This window comes from Salminus brasiliensis, chromosome 18 (genome assembly GCF_030463535.1).
Source record: "Salminus brasiliensis chromosome 18, fSalBra1.hap2, whole genome shotgun sequence".
Classification (NCBI taxonomy): Eukaryota; Metazoa; Chordata; class Actinopteri; order Characiformes; family Bryconidae; genus Salminus; species Salminus brasiliensis.
The window spans coordinates 12,263,708-12,280,664 of NC_132895.1; the positions used below are offsets into that span (position 1 = coordinate 12,263,708).

The 16,957-nt window shown below is 41.8% G+C and overlaps 2 protein-coding genes across 4 annotated transcripts in view; one reads left to right on the top strand and one right to left on the bottom strand.

Annotated features, from left to right (window-relative positions):
- LOC140538843 (transmembrane protein 132C) overlaps window positions 1-16,519 on the bottom strand; it is a 177,311-nt gene extending 160,792 nt beyond the window's left edge. The window contains exon 1 of the mRNA XM_072661352.1: window positions 15,487-16,519. Coding sequence (XP_072517453.1) covers window positions 15,487-15,535 — 49 coding nt within the window. The 5' untranslated portion in view covers window positions 15,536-16,519. The remainder of the gene's footprint in view (window positions 1-15,486) is intronic.
- Window positions 1-16,957, top strand: part of rpl17 (ribosomal protein L17) — a 324,928-nt gene that overhangs the window by 180,138 nt on the left and 127,833 nt on the right. The gene's annotated exons all lie outside the window — the stretch shown is intronic.

Here is a 16,957-nt window from a genome sequence, read left to right on the forward strand (position 1 = left end):
TGAGATCAATATTTTTATTTAAGAAAAAATCATATCACTCATAACAACTATACACACCAAGGACCAAGATTTGCCCATAATATTAATAATATAATTCTAATATACTACTGACATTATAATATATTAGCTACTGCTATACTGATACTGTACATAATAATAATACTTTTTACATCCATCAGTACAATGTCAAAAGCAGTCAACACTCTCTGAAACTTACACTTAAGGAAGCAAACTGTGGAATTGCAAGGATGTGTCAGCTCTATAGATTGTTAGATGAATAAATAACCAGAGTAATAAGTATGAGAGTTTCATATATCCTTAGACCCTGAGACATCATTCAGTATACAGACATCAGCAGTGTCTTATCATGCTCAACAGTGCCTCTCCAGTGTCTGACCAAGATACAGTTGCTCTTGTTTTGGCCTTATTTATCTTAGCTGCTGCACCTTCCAATAGAACAATATCATAGAAGAAGGAGAGTCACATAAGGACAGCCGGAGCAGAGGGTTCAAACCTCAATTTCAAAATTGTGTTTTTGGCTGCTGTGAGGTATTGACAATGATTCTACAGATTTGTTGAGTACAAGGTAAAGCCCTGGACCGTTTGATCAGAACAGAAGAATACTCTCAGAACGAGTAGCATGTCAAATGCATTCACATGTAAATACCAACTGCTGATGAGTTTCATACTCAAAGACAATGATGGTACTTAACTGTTCTTACTTGGTGTGCTGAATTCTCTATAAATAATTAAGCATCGGTTTTATACTATATCCCAACCGGATTAATTTTTCCCAAAACAAACAGGCCGGTAAGTGGGAATATATTTATTTAATATCTGTAATATATTGTTGCTGTCACACAAAAAATGTATTTCCATTTCCGACTCTGGCAGTTGTTCTTTATATTGTGTCAAAATGTCATGGTATATGGACCAATAGAAATGCTTACAAATGACTTTTTGCATGACATTATGACTGTTTACATGAACTCAGACTGTATTTTCCTTCTCCTGTAAACTTGCCATTTTTGGAGATACAAGTTTTTTTGTGACTGTGATAATATATTGTAGATACCATACCTCTTAAAACTAAATCTAATGGTATCTAAAAATACTTCTAAAGATTGAGAAATTATCAGAGTAGACCAGGGGACACCATAAGCTGAGAATGGCGAAAGGCATATTCCATGTACTGAGGTTGTTGTGGTGCCAAAACATTTTTGCCATTGCATAGAAGAAGCAGCTTTAAAAAATAAAATTAATATAGTGTTCTTATATCATTTAGGATTCTTCCTGAACCTGTACATTATGTGGACATTCTCTAAATACTAATAGGTTATTAAAGGGAACCAAGGTGATTCTTCTGTGGCATTGTGCAAAGAAACTTTTTGGGTGCTTTTTAATTTGAAACGTCTAGAACTGTATACCATTAAAGAACCTTTATTTGTAGGAACATCAGACATCTTGGCTATTATGAAACATATGTGTCTTAACAGAGCACTGGTATCGGTATCAGATGATGCCCTGAATTCATATGTGAGAATGCACCCATTATTTAAGCTTATCCTTCACGCCTCTTTAAATCAGCATCCTCTTCCTTGCTCTCAGCAGGATTCCTGTTTCTTGCCGGTTGAGGAAAAGCAGCAGGAGTCACAGCTAGCTGGGCTTAGCCCTGTGCTACCTGTCTGTCTCCTCATTGAGGGCCTGTGGAGCAGCACTGGGCGCTAATCCCCCAGGGACAGCCTATCGCCTCCATCCCTTTCATTCCCTACTCCCAGTCCGTCTGATACATTTCAATGGACACACAAGCCTTTTCAGTGCTCAGGAGAGTCAGTGTCACCAGCTCACAAAGCAAAGCAGGCATGCAGTCAATGCCTATGCCAGCGCTGAATGCCACAGACTATCACTATTCAGGCTCACCAGAAAGTATTGCTGATGTGCTGAATTCAGTGGGTGAGGGTGTTAATGTATGTATCTAAACTCCTCAGTCCACCATTGCCTACATCAGTCTGCCTGCCTCTGACATCTGACCACAATCTCTTAATTCATCTTGCCAGAAACACTAAACAAATATATTCAAATGTACATTTTTGAACTGCAATGTTCAGCTTAGATCATTTTAATGCACAACTTACATTCTCCTACTGGACTGCAGAGTCTGATGGACACACCCTTAATTAATTCAGGTACATTTTGAATGAGGTCATTTTAAAGGCTTTTCTATATGTTTATCCAGAAAAAAACACTTCCAAAAGTATTTTTAAAAGTATCCAGACACCTGTTCTAATTAGAGCTACTTTAAAGTGCAACTATTGCTAACTCAAGGGTTCAATTATGCACACAGCTTGCATTATCTTCATAGAAAAGCACTGCCAGTAGAATGAGACGCTCTGGAGCAGACCAGGCCCAATGCCAAGGGTCAGTTAGATGGGTAAAAAGCACCCCAGCCCAGAGCTGTGGTGCAGTGGACTTGCAGCTCATAGAGTAACGGAGCTCCATCCAACACCTTTGCTGGAGTGCTGGAGAGCTTGGAGTGTTGTTGGTGATCCAGCACATCCGTGCTTGATCTCACTAATGCTCTTGTAGCTGAATGTAATCTTCCTACACTGACTGTCCACTGGATTTTGACAAAGTCCTTATAGGCAAGTCTGTTTATTTGGGGCCATCTTTGCAACGCCCCTGGGCAGTTATTTCCAGCCATACGAGACCAGGGCTTATATCTGGTTTATAAAGGTCTCATTTATGAAGTGCCTGGCCAGATTTTATATCTATGTATTGCATATCCAATGTTGAACAAACCACATACCCAATATATGCGATGTCAACCTCTCCAACAAAATGCTGTTTTTAATAAACACATCAACATAACAGTGATGTTACTCTATACCAGTTATATTACTGACAAGCACAGCTAAAAAAACCAAAGGCAAAAACCGAGGCTATGGCCTTAGTCTGAATGAAAATCATATACAGAGCATAGGCCTTCGGACAGTTGAGTCCCCTATCCAGGAGCCCCCATTATTTCTCATTTAGATGCTAATTTACAAGGATAAAGCACAACCACTACCACCTATAATAAATATTACCACATGGCATGTGCATACAAACTTCCACCACGGGTGCCGGACAGCTGTTCAACCAAATGCCCATTACAATCTTCCACCCACAAAAAAGCAACAAATTTGTTAATAATATCATGGAGAAGGTAATTGCAAAAAAGCCACAGGGAAAACCCTTATGCTGCTTGTGCATGGATTAGCATATATCAAAAAGGGCATTGGTGTGGCATTAGTGCAGCCCTGAGTGCTGTGGTCATTAGCTTCCTACCTGGGCATTTTCAAAATGATCAGAAGAGGATGAGTCAATCTCCCACAGATGCAAATCTCACCTGACTAATTCACCAAGGGCTAAATTAATCAGATTAGCATATGAAAGAGGCTAGCAAATCTACGACAATGGGTTGAGGTAAAAAAAAAAAGGAGCTAATTACTCCTGAGCAAGTGCAGAGTATCATACTTCAGTGCAGTCACTGAATAAAATGAAAGGCATTAAGTATTTATCTGTCCATCCATTTGAGACTAAATTTAAAACGAGATTGCTTATCTAGAGAATGTGCTACCCTGATTGTATATCTGTTTTTATTTTGCTGCCCCTGCAGCTAGCAAGCCTTTTCAGCATGACAGATCCTTTCCTGCACTCTTCAAACCTCTACTTACAGCTTTCTACGTGCAAGACTGACAGCAAACTGATTGTTTCACACATGCATGCTCAAGTCGTGTGCTGTAATCTAAGATATGACGCATGTAAGACATAAATGTGTAGGTAATTAAATGTGCTAACCACATAACAATTAAACCGTGCCTAGCTGCTTAAGACCTTACAATCTAGGCTAAGTGGCCAGCCCATACGACCCTGCATTCTCCTCATCAGTCAGCAGGAACAAAGACACAGCGCCTCTCCACCTGCAGGAAAAAAAATTCTCCTGAGAGGCCAAAGCGCTGTGTTTATGGAGATTACATACACTGGTGCAGAGAGCCCAATTACCTGCAGCAAATGCACTGTGTGCAGCTCGAAGCCCACCGCAGCCCACAGCGAAACAAAAGGGATTTTACGGCTCAATTTAAAACCAGGGGCTTTGGCCCCGGTCTCCAGTCCCTCTATGTAGGTCTTTTAAAATCTGATTTATCTCCCAGGTTTTAAAGCGGACCTGAAGGCAGGCCAGAGGCAGCACAGCCGGACGCTTAGTACTGCTTCTGGGGGTCATACAGGCTGAGAGGGGAGGGCTTGATGGGTCAGACTGAAACTAGCCATGATGGCCAACGGAAAAGTCTATATTTTGTTACAGTGTTAAATCTGATGCTTTTCTTTATATTAAAAACATGACTGATAGTAAGTACCTGTTTTGTCATTATACATTACATTACTGTCATGCAAAACCTTCTATTCTTATTCTTCTAGTCTATTCTTTTGCCGTTTTTCACTTTTTGATGTACTTTGAACCTGGCAGTTGGTCTTCACATTGTGTCACATTTTCTTGACCAACAGACAAACAGAAACACTGACTTCCTTCCACGCTAAGTTTTTCTCCTTCTCCTGTGAAGTTACGATTTTGGAGATACAATGTTTTTGCATGACAGTGACAACAAAGACAGCACAACACATGGCTTAGAAAGCTGGGGTCAGAGCACAGGGTCAGCTATTCTACAGTGTATCTAGAGTGTCAGTAGAAAAGCAAATGTACGTATTGAACCCACAGCCTTGTGATCAATAACCCAGTGCACCACCACTGCCTGATACACAGGTAGGCAAATGTAGAGTCAGAATTCAGAAATCTTGCCCAGAGACTCAATTGTGGTGAGTTTGCCCAGCCGGCAGTATTGTTACCCACACTGACCACACCATATCATGTCAATAACAGTTTTTAAATATATACCACCATTTTCTGCTATTTTTCACTTTTTGGCATATTTTGGATTTCATAATATATTTACCAATAGAAATGCTCCGATATGATTTACATTGACATTCCATTAAGAGTTAGGAAATACTTATTATATGCGTTTAACCTTCTCCTGTAAAAAGGTATATAATAAAACGTACATGCACATGTTTTATATTTTAAAAGAGATGTACGTATTCTCATTATTTTATCTTCTCTGAAGTTCAATAATTACATTTAAATTGGTTTATTTATCAAAAAACTAATAAATAATTCAAACTAAAATAATTATTTTTACATGACCATTTTCTCAGCTTCTCTTTATACCTTACAAGCAACCAGACTGTGCTATTAAGACTGCGATGTGTAAATGACCTGTTTTGATTGACTGCTCTATTGAACATAATTGAAAAAGTAGTTCGAGCTAGAACGCTATTCTACTCAAACTTCCATTTGAATGGATGAGCAAAACTGCCTGCTGTACATAGAGTGTACATGTACTAGTAGAATACTGTACTGTAAAAGTGCTGGTTTTGTGACATCAAAATGGGTCATTTTGTGAGGTACATTCAGTTTTCTATGATATGGGCCCTTTAATCAGCAATGGAATTGCCCAATCACAGCGGATTTGTAAAGAAGTTATGTTTTAATCGATAATTTGACCTAGTAACCGAGTTCAATCAAACAGCTGTGATTGGGTTCACCCTGTGTGCACTGATTAAACCTTGAGCAAATATCTGGGCTGTCCTAATTGGAGGTGTGCTTAGAGCCGTGGGTTCGTGATTCTAGTGCAGAGACAGAAATGCAGGGCTAGGTGGTTTCAGCATGGTACACTGACCATGGGGGATCCAGAGGAAGCAGGTGGGAGAGGAAATTGCCTGCTTGGTGCAGTGTGAGATGCGTACTGCCTGTGCTGCTTTATCTGTCGGCTGTAATATAAGGGAAGAGCTGGAAGGAGCAAAGCAGCAGAGCAGCCATTCGCTTCCATTTAAATTTAGCCAGGCTGCAACTTAGCGACACCCTCGATACTCTTGTTAATTCAATTCAACAGGAAAGATGGAGGGGTGCACAGGATGAATTGGAAAGGGATGGATGTTATCAGGGTGAATAAATCATGTAGAATAACATAAATGATGCAAATGTAATCATGACTTCCCATCCAAAACCGCAGCTCTGGTTTATTGCCAGAAATGTCACTGTATGTGCTAGCCAGCTAACAATACACATCATTTCAGGATTGATAAGATTTTTGAAGTCTGAGGGCACAATATGATTTGATGGTATGTGGTAAATAGTCTTGATTCTACAGAGCTGTAATTATTCTATGAATTTGTTTGTCGAATCCTTTCCTTTTCCCAAGCATGGCTCAGGAGTTAAACTTGCAACCCGTGGGCCATAGCGGCAGCGTGTTAGACCGCTGAGCGACTCCGAGCCAGAGCTCTAATTATACACTACACCAGGAGTCCCCAATTCTGCTTCAGCCATAATCTAACATATCTGATCCAAGTAATGAAGCTCTTTAGGGACCTCTAAATATTGGAGCTTCTCAGTGTTGGATCTCTAAGACCAGGATTGGGCACTCCTGGTGTAGTATATGGTGTGGAGTATATAAAAAGCCTTGTTATTTAAAAAAAGGATAAAGGTGCACGTATTCGTCACTGTACAGTGTGGACTGTACAGCGAAATGTGTCCTCCGCATTTAACCCATCTGGTAGTGAACACACACTCACACACACACACGTGTTAGGGGCAGTGAGTACACACACACACCCAGAGCGGTGGGCAGCCAACTCCAGCGCCCGGGGAGCAGAGAGGGTAAAGGGCCTTGCTCAAGGGCCCAACAGCGGCAGCTTGCCGAGCCCGGGAATCGAACCCACAACCCTGTTATCGATATCCCGGCGCTCTAACCGCTGAGCCACCACTGCCCCATGGGTACATGATTGGCATTAGCTCCTGCGTGCTCCTCTCACACACTAACCTGGTGGGGCGCCTAAATTTGATTGCTGACTACCTTGGAAACTACTGTGGAGGGGAGCGAGGGCCAAATCAGCCATATTACAATTGCTTGCCATAAAAGACTCCATCCATGAGTATTTCCACTAAGTAATGCAATGGGTTTAACACATCTGATTTCACTCTGTTGCATTCAATGTAAAACATGCATTCACTTTCTGTAGAAATGTTGTACAAATCATAGTTGTAGCATATAGGAGTGACCCAACCCTTTCTCATTATGCCATTTATTAATAATCATGAATGTTTCTTTGTTCTACAGCACTGATCGCCAATCCTGCTCCTGGAGAGCTACCTTCCTGTAGACTCCAGCTCAAAATCTAAATCCACCTCACCTGAACCAACTAATTACTGCCTTCTTCTTGATTAACTGAATGAGGTGTGTTAGATGCGGGTTGGAGTTAAAACCTGCAGGAAGGTAGCTCTCAAACAATACAGTGATAATTATAATATGTAGGTTAAATTAGTACATTACTTTAAATACTTAAATAAATTGAACAGCAAATGCAGCAAAAGCACTCTAAGAAATGAAGGTGCTTCAAAAGGTTCTTTGAGCGATGCCATAACACCTTTGGGGTCATAAAGACCATGTTTGTAAAACTGATATTAGATTAGTATAGAATCTCTACACCAAGTGAAGGTTCTTTAGACCTTTGCCCTTTACATTTCAGTTCATACCCTGCTCCCAACACATCTAATCAGCTAGTTAGCAGGCAATCCTGGAGTTAGTTAGTTACAGCAGGAAACCACTATAATGTGCAGGACATTTTGTCCTTCAGGGCTGAGATTGGGAACCACTGATTTAGACCTTTAAAGTGGTTATTTAGTGGATTTAAAAAAAATAAATTATTTAAAAGTAAAGTAATATTTTCTAAGGCATATCTCTACTTATTCTATCCTCAAGAACAGGATGAGTACTTATGTCCACCCGGGGACTTGCTGTATGTGGTTATAGCCAGTGTATATTCCATGCCATATAGCTGTCTTATCCACAAATATCTGTGTAACTTTATAGAAAGTTTTAGGATTGCTGAGCAAAGTCAAGGACTGAACAAATAAAGGGGGCAGGTATGCAATCGTGCTTCAATTACCGGCCTTTTGTTTTTGAGCACAATCAAGCACAAGTTATGATTTGAAGTCCATTAGGCAATGTCGATGCACCTACACACACGCTAACACACACACACACAGAAACATAAATGAACTCACAAGTACTACAGTGGAGGGAGGAAAACATTCTGAACCATTTTTAGATGTAATCTGTCTGAGGAAGAGATTGCAATTTTTAGACAATACAGGTTCTTTCTTCAGATCCGGATTTAACCTAAACCACAAATAGGTTCTGGTGTGAGTCAAAAAAGACACTGCAGGTTATACCATCCCTTCCATTTTCAGGGACAGGGTTTTTTTTTCTCAGGTCTGCGAAATTAGAACAGTAGTTTTTATTTCTACATGTTCCATAACACTAAGTTTCCAAACATAGCAGCTATTTTTGGAGCTTATAATTAATTTGTATGATTTTAGTGAGTGAAATCCCGTTTCTCCAGCTTAAAGTGGAGGAGCTTTAGGCACTATTCACTAGCTCTAGGCAGTGTTGCTGAAAATTGGGAGGCAGCTTTAATATTCTGCAATAGTCTCCAGTGGCTTGGATTTTTCAGTTGTTCACATAGAGAATGTAAAATTTCCTGTTGGCTGTGTTATCTCTGCACTACACACTTAAAAATAAAGGTTCTTAAATGGTACTCAGCTTAACTGCAAGGTTCTAAGCAAAAGAAAAAAAATAAATAATTGGTTCAGAAACACTGAATTACATTGTGTGAAGGTTTTTTAAGCCTAAAAAAAAAGTCTTCATATTCCCTAATCTGATTCAAACCCTTTCAACGTGTTCTTGAATCCCCTCTTTTAGCACCTTTATTTTCAGGTTATCTACTTATTTGATGAAAGATACCTGACTTCACGCTGATTTCGGTCTACTGGATTTCTTTAATAGTTCATTTTTTTAGTTTAGAATTTTAGATCCAAGCCAGGCCACATGAAATAGAGGTAAACTGGATGTTTAATTAAACCCTGTAGCTTAGGCTGCAGAAACTGTGAGACTGTGTTTGAATCCCAGAAGAAAAGACTATAACTTCTTTGAATCAAAACATTTCAAACATTTCAAGCCCTACTCCATCTTCAAGCCCCATGGGCACACAGAGTTTTGACCTCCAGCGGCTCCTCTCTGGAGAGACAGCTGTCATGGGACTGCTTCTCCATCCCTCTGCCAGACTCTCTACTTAGACTTTAGTGGAGCTTTTGAGGAGACTTAATTGCCTTAACAAAGCACACTGAGGTGTTTTTGTGTCATGTCGCTGCCAGGAGGATGACAGATGCTCTTCAAAACTGCTGCACTCCCCCAATGAAGTGAAGGTGTTTGAACCAGAATCACTAAAGAGCTGGAGGAAGACGGGAGGGAGAATGGCAATGGGGTGAATAGAGGAGATTGCCTTTACACTGTAGGAGAGAGACAGACAGACAGAAAGAAGCCATAGGCTGGTAAAGGACATTTAACGTGGTTCATGATATGGGTGACCAAAAATGGTTTGTACAGTGTGTATATATATATATAGTGTGAATAGAAGAACTACTTTTCCTCCACATTCATGAAATACTTTAATAAAAAAAGTTTTTGAGTTTACCTTGGCATAGTTGAATAATGAGAGCTCAGAATATGGAAGTCACAGACTGTGAAACCTCAAACACTGTTGTCTCATCATTGAAAAGAAACCCCACCATAACTGAAACAGGGCTGCAAAATGTGCCCATTCTAAAACCCTCAAACTGTTAAGTAACAGTCTTCACTCATTCTATGTATAAGCCCCCAAAATCTACATACACCCAGTCCAATAGTGCGCCTTTCCTTAGCCTTTTGAGGCTAAAAGCAAAGACTACTTTGGGAGAATATCGAAGCTAAATATATAAATAGGGAGGCTAAAACGACTAAAACCTAATGAAAGAGTGACGCAGGTAAGCAAGCAGGTGCTAGATGAGTGCTAAGCTAAAAGCTAACCCAGGCTACAATTTCTTCACTTAGCTAACTGCACACCGTGCCGAGACGCACGCCGAGACGACACAACGAGGACAGCAGCATTATCAGCTAAGACTCTGGAATAGTTACAAAAAAAATTGCTACAGTGCTAAGTTATGCTACACGAAATGGACAAAAGTATTGGGACACCTGCTCAATAATGATTTCTACGAAATATTCGGAAAGGATTATTAACTCGATTTTAGAGCACTGCTGTGAGGATTTGATTGCATTCAGCGACAAGAGCATTAGTGTGGTCAGGATGTTGGATGATCACCACTCCACTTCATCCCCAACTCCCTAACCCATTCCAAAAGTATTGGATTGAGGACCAGGTTATTATTCCAGGTAACACAGTTTCACTGCTCCACATCTCAATCCTGGGGGGGTTATAGCTTTATAGCCCTCTAGCCTATGCCTGGCATTAGGCATAGGGCCAATAGGTGCATGTTTATTTATTTCAGAAAGTCCTATACTATTGGGAGTACTTCTCTACGAGGACTAGACAGACTTTGTGTGTGTGCGTGTATTTGAGCATCTGTGTCAACAATGGGTGAAACTCAAACTAGAGTAGCACAATGACCTTTTGCACACCAGACATCCAAGCAAAGAGCAATTTAGGAATTTCTGCAGGAGTTGTCACAGTGTCCAGGTTTGATCAGACTGTATGATCAGACTGTTACTTCACTGGTGACATTTCCAAAATAAATGCATTTCCTGTCTAAAACGAGTAGTCTAAGCTCTTGAAATCATAGGGTGTCTGTATATAGAGATTTTCCCTCTCGACTCGAGACACCGAAGCATCCTTCTTCAGCTTTCATAGTGCAGCTATATGCAGCATGCTAGCTATAAATATAAGAAACACTGGCTTTCAAACACAATTGCAGGATGTAAATAAACCAAACAACTCTTCTGTACCCCAGCTATTCTGAATGGAGCAACTTCTTCACTTTTTATACACCTTGGCGCTGCCTTTAACTCATCCGTACAGTGAAAACACACATACACACACAAAGATCAAATGTGCCCTGTGCGGTGGGCAGCCAATGCTGCAGCCCCCGGGGAGCAGAGAGGGTTAAAGACCTTGCTCAAGGGCTGAACAGTGGCAGCTTAGCAAACCTGGGTGTTGATCCCCTAACCTTGTTATCAATAACCCACTGAGCCACCATAGCCCCTAGTTAGCTGTTTGGCTCAGAATTGCACGCTGCCGGCCAGACATCTTTTTTTCCTTAAGTGTGCTCTTTTACTCTCATGTTGGATTATCATCTGCACTTCTGTGAGAACCACTACTAGCATGGTGGCCTGGTGTGGAAACAATAATTTTGTGATATATATTTGTACTAGTTAATCATACTGTGACCTACAGCCCCTATTTATCCAAATTTTTGTAACTGAGTGTCTTGCTATCCCTTTCTGCTGTTACACTGGGAATTTCCCCACTGCGGGACTAATAAAGGACTATCTTATCTTATCTTATCTTATTTAGGAACTGTTATTTTGAAGAGTGAATACTGAATTTGTCTTACGCTTAGAATTTGCATAGGTGATGAGAAGAGCATGGTTATTAAGAACTTCTCACTTAGACTCCATTGGAAACAGTGGCAATACTGTGTCAAAGCTACAAAGGATACCCGTAACGGTGTAAACATGCAACATCTGAGTGCTTTTCAGGCTATTTACTATTGACCGTAACTTCTAAAATCAGCCTAATTGTACCAAGTCATTGTCGGCACACTGAAATAACCATCACTGGGTTTTTTAGAATATCATTAAACCTGAGGCACTCTGAAGCACAAACAGACAGCCAGATGAAGAAAAAGAAAAGGAAAGTGTAAGAGAGATGTGGGCATGAACCCTTTTCCAGGCCAAGCCTGATGTTGAGGAAGCGGAGACAGCGGACGGTAAGCTGTTTGACTAATGCTCTGTTAGCTATGGTAATGTGTCCGGACCGCCTGCAGAGAACCGCCCGTCTCGCTGGCTCTGATGTTGTCTTGTAGTGGTGATGAGCATGCGTGTGCCGGCGCCATGCACACCAAGGCCTGCTCCCAAGGAGAAGACATGTGAACTAGTCCCACTTTCATGCTAATGCATGCACATTTTCACCCCCCCCCCCTTCCTCCTCTCCATCTTCTGTGGAGGAATTTCCCTTTTTTTAATACAGATCCATGGAGGAGAAAAACATTCCTTTTCAATAAGGCTTTACAAATTGAAAGCAGCAACCCATACCTATTCTGTGATACAATAATGCAAAGCCTATGGAGTGATCTCAGTGCCACACACAGATATAATGCTCTTCACGGAGGGTGAAACAAACAAACAAACAAACAAACAAAATAAATAAATGTGGCAGAGGTGGAGGAAAAAGTATACTAAGAGGAAAGGCTGTATGAAGCCTAAAAAGGCTCACAAGGCCTGGAAAACGTGAGAAGTGAGGGGGCGTACACGGCACCGCTTAGCAGGGTTGTCAGGAGGCCGCTGATTTATTTGGGCTGGGTCCAAGCACACACTGTCCGTGCGTGCACGCGTGTGTTTTTATTGGCATTGAGCAGGAAGCAGCAGCAGCATAAGGTTGCTGGCAGCCGCCCTGCATTATGAGGAAGGTGATTAAAGCCCCTGTCTCTGCATAGCCAAAGATCAGTGCACACTCAGACAGACAGCTCTTGTAATCACTCTTAATAGCCTTGTTGTTTGGGCGAGTGTGTGCGGTAATGACGCTGGCACCCCGGTTCCAGCTCACAGGGGAGCCACTATCCTTTCATTGTCTCACTGCTTTTCACAATGGAGGCACAACAGGTGCCCCGAAAATGCTCACGGATGGCCAGCGCAATAACCGGGGCTTTTTTTCCCCCTCTTTTTTTCCCAGCATGCGTGCATGAGCCTCGTCTGCTTGCTTGCTTGTTTGTTTTGCTTGTCCCTTCTCGCCCATTCTCATCATATAGGAGGCTTTGTGCTTTAATCACTCACGGTGGGAGGAAACAACCTGTAATGATTCTGCATTAATCTGAAGAGGGCCAATCAAAGTAATGTAGTCTACTATTCTCCAGATCCTGTGTTTATAGCCTCTATTTCCATATTATGAACCCCATAAACTCTTTCACTGCTGTAGGTAGTGCTGTTTGCTAAATTAATGATGGGAATCAATCCAGTTTTGCACGCAATTGTTTTATATACTCCCCTCATGTAAACTATCTCCGTGTAATTAAGTTACCTTTTTCAGAATTGCCCTCTCCTCTAAGGCGTGCGGCCACTTATTTAACTATTTGACTTTTTCCGATGCTGCAAATGTGCTGTTCTTCAGCCAGCTCGGAGCAGCTGATAAATCAAAGCACGGCACAGGAAACGGGCACTCAATAATGTGAGTGTGATTCAAGCCTTGAGAGAAAATGATTCACACATTTATTTCTGGAACGAGGCAATGATGGGGTCCAAAGGAACATATAGGCTATACCAATGAAAACACACCCCGTGTCCAAAAAAAAAAAATCTCTCCCTTCCACTTCATATTTTTGGAACGAGGTTTAAGATGGCATTTCTTAGAAGTCTGTTTTCACTGAAACAGTCTGTCTTTGTAGCGCCTCCCTGGGAATGGTGTCGTTGTTCTAGTGGTACATGTTATTAGCACACTTTTCTGGCATTAGGGAATCACTTGTGCATATAAAAATCCTATTTACATACCAAACATGGCCTTCATTACCCTCACTTCCCGTTACTATCGTCTGCATTACAGGATACATTCATAACTCTTACCTATAGTTCAAACGCCATACGGTAATTATACTACATTTTACACAATTTCCCCAGGACTGTTCGGCTCCCTCTGTGAAGCCAGAGGAGGGAGAACAGGAGTGTATCATCAATAACTTTATATGAGCACCTCTGGCTATGCTTACCAAGAGTGACTCAGGCAGAGGTAACACCCTGTCTCATTACTACCACCGTTAGGTGAGAGACTTGAGGGGGAAAAAAGTATATCACTCTCAGACCCAGAGCAGATTGCTCTACATAATGATAGAAGTTGATGAAAGGGAATGGCGTGTAGGAGCAATATGTCTCCTCCAAGGAATACAGAAAGTAACAGAACAAGAGACTGTAATGATCCTGTCATATCGAGCAGAACCCATAGTGACTTTATTGTTTAGAGACCATCTAAACTGATGAGATATCTAATATGGTTAGGCACCATAACTTTACACCCAAAGTAAATCTGGTTGATATGACGTGTCAGGATTGACATTCTAAGAGCTGCACAATATGGACAAAACACCATATTGTGATTCTAGTGCTACTTGCTATTTGCGGATGTGATATACTGTGCCATACTCGCAAAACACACTTGTTGAGCAATTTTAATGTGGATAAAGACTGCTTTATGAATGGGCCATATATCATAACTACATTATAACAATAAACAGCACGTCACAATATTCTTTACTGTATTTTTTTACGATCTCTGATCAGTTTGAATGGACAAAAATGACCCAGGGTTGCCACATTTCAAAAAGCGTCCAACACAACGCTGAAAACGAGTTCTTTAGCTTTTAACAATAGTGGAACCCCTTTTGGTGGTATATAGAACTGTCTCCCTGTCTCATTACTACAGTTATTATGTGACATATCTGAGTAACAAAAACGTATAACACTTTCTAAACCAGGAATATAAAGGTTTAAACATTTAGCTAGAACCAGCTTCTTTACTGAAGGTGAACCTCCTTTTTAAAGACAGATTTTTTTTATTATTCAGCATTTCATACACTGCACTACACTACGTCTAATTAACCATAAGCCTGATCATCCTTTCTGCATGCTGAAACATGGCCTGTGGGTGGTCAGTGTTCTGTATTTGCTTAAAAGGGGCTTCTTCAAGTGTTCTTTAGTAGCAGACAAGGTGTATATAGGACCAGAAGCACTGCAAAGAACCATTTGAACACCATATGAACACTGCTGAGGTAAATGGTTGCAGTCAGTAATGGAAAAGCCGGTGTATATGGTTCTTTTGAGAACGGGTTCCACTGTATAGAGACATTTTTACAATACGCCCATGACATACTGTGATGTGATATATCTGAATAATTATAAACCTCAGCCTACTTATAAATATTGGCTGATTAAAATGACAACTTTATTTATTAGTTATTTTTTAAATGCCGATTGTTGATGTAAATGCCTTGGTTCATCCAAAATTCATTTGAGATGTGGACGGGATTAAAATGTGTGTGTTTTGAGTTGTAAAGGGGGGTCATTTGCATTCTGCAGCCATGTAGGACCTCAGCATTGCAATACCCAATATTGCAATAGCAATCACTATATAATTCAATGTGCAGCCCTATGGAAGCATGTGTGTGTGTGTTTTCTCTAGAGCAGCAGATGGTGTGTTATGAAGCATACCTCTAGATGCCACAGGCCACAGACTTAGAGCCTGAGGAGACTTTAACTCCGTTCCAGCAGAAATGCACTTAAGCAGACTCACCTCTGCAAAGCAAAGAGAAGATGATCCAGGCTGTGCAGGTACGCTTCATCTTCACTCTCAAGTTTGAAGAACAGGTCAGAAGGTTCTGGATACTGTGTTTACTCCTCCTTCTGCCACTCCTGAGTCCAGTCACAAAGCGACGTGGGCAGCCTTCATCTCCGTACCGGTAAGCATCTGGAAATAACTAATAGTCTGACGTTGCATTCCCGTTAAGGATAGTGTAGCTTAGTCTTTCCAAATTCTCCAAGAACTCCCAAGTTCTACACGGCCAGTGCGTATATTAGAGGCTTATAGCGTTTCACAAAGAGAGGTTCTGCTCCACCGAACCAGTGAGAGCGCTTCCAAATCCAAATGATTCCCTCTGCTGTCTTACTTGCGGTGATACTGGTCCGGATTAAGGCTGGAGCTGATCAAAGCCACAAGTGTCCGCAAGTCAGACGTTCCGTGTCCCTCCGTTTTGGTGCCCGACCGCCCTGTGCGCCTTTACGCACGGAGGCAACGTGGCGCAAAAGCTGCGGATCAGTTTCACTAATGCCAACCTGCCGGTGCCTCATACGCAGACTACAGAGCCCCCGAACCCCAACAGCTGAAGAAATGTCCTGTCAGAAAAGAGAGAGATGGAGCGCGCTGCGCACAGCAGGCTCTGGCAAGAAGACTGTGTGTCCGCCGACCGTTCCATACAAAAACACATCCGAGACCCGTTTAAAAAGCCTGTAGTGTCGCAACCTGGTATTAAGAAAAGAGCAAAGAACCTTCACAAAGGCTGTGCGTGTTGACTGTCGTCCCTTCAGCGCGGCGCAAGGAATGAGGCTGCTGTTCACCAGTCATGCGCGCTGGCACGGGTGGGGGACGTAAGCTGGCACGGTGCGAAAAAAGTTTGTCCTCTCTTCTCAGGTTTGTCCGTGAAGTCCGTACCGTGTAGTCCAGAGCCATGTGAACGGGCTTTGGGCTCGGCACACAAAACAGCCCCACTGGAGTCGGATGGAGGGGGGAGTCTCTGCGCTCTGATTGGACAACGTGCAGCCGGGGGGGTCACACACTGCACACTGATGAACAATGCCTTTAAGGGTTTGTTCCCATTAGTATTAAAGGGAAAACAGTGTCAGCTGATACACCAGGACCTTTGGGTAACTTACACAAAGTGTTTGTCTGCGTGCGCACCGAAGCGCCAGCGAGAATAACAAACGGAGTCGTCACAGGGAAGACGGTGTGTAATCCATAAACGCACTTAGTCAGTAATTGTAGCGTATCATGTGCGATTTGAAACAGTTTCATGGTCAATGAGGAGAACAGATTGGGGTACCTCACGTTCGCCAACTGAAGACGCACTAAGACACGAGGTCGCCCTCTAGTGGACGCTTCTGTCAACTGCATCTTTCAGGGAAACAGGGCTGCACGATACGGACTAAATACCAGATTTGGAGATTACAGAATAGCTCGCGCTGGTAATAATGTGACCACGTGCGACTTA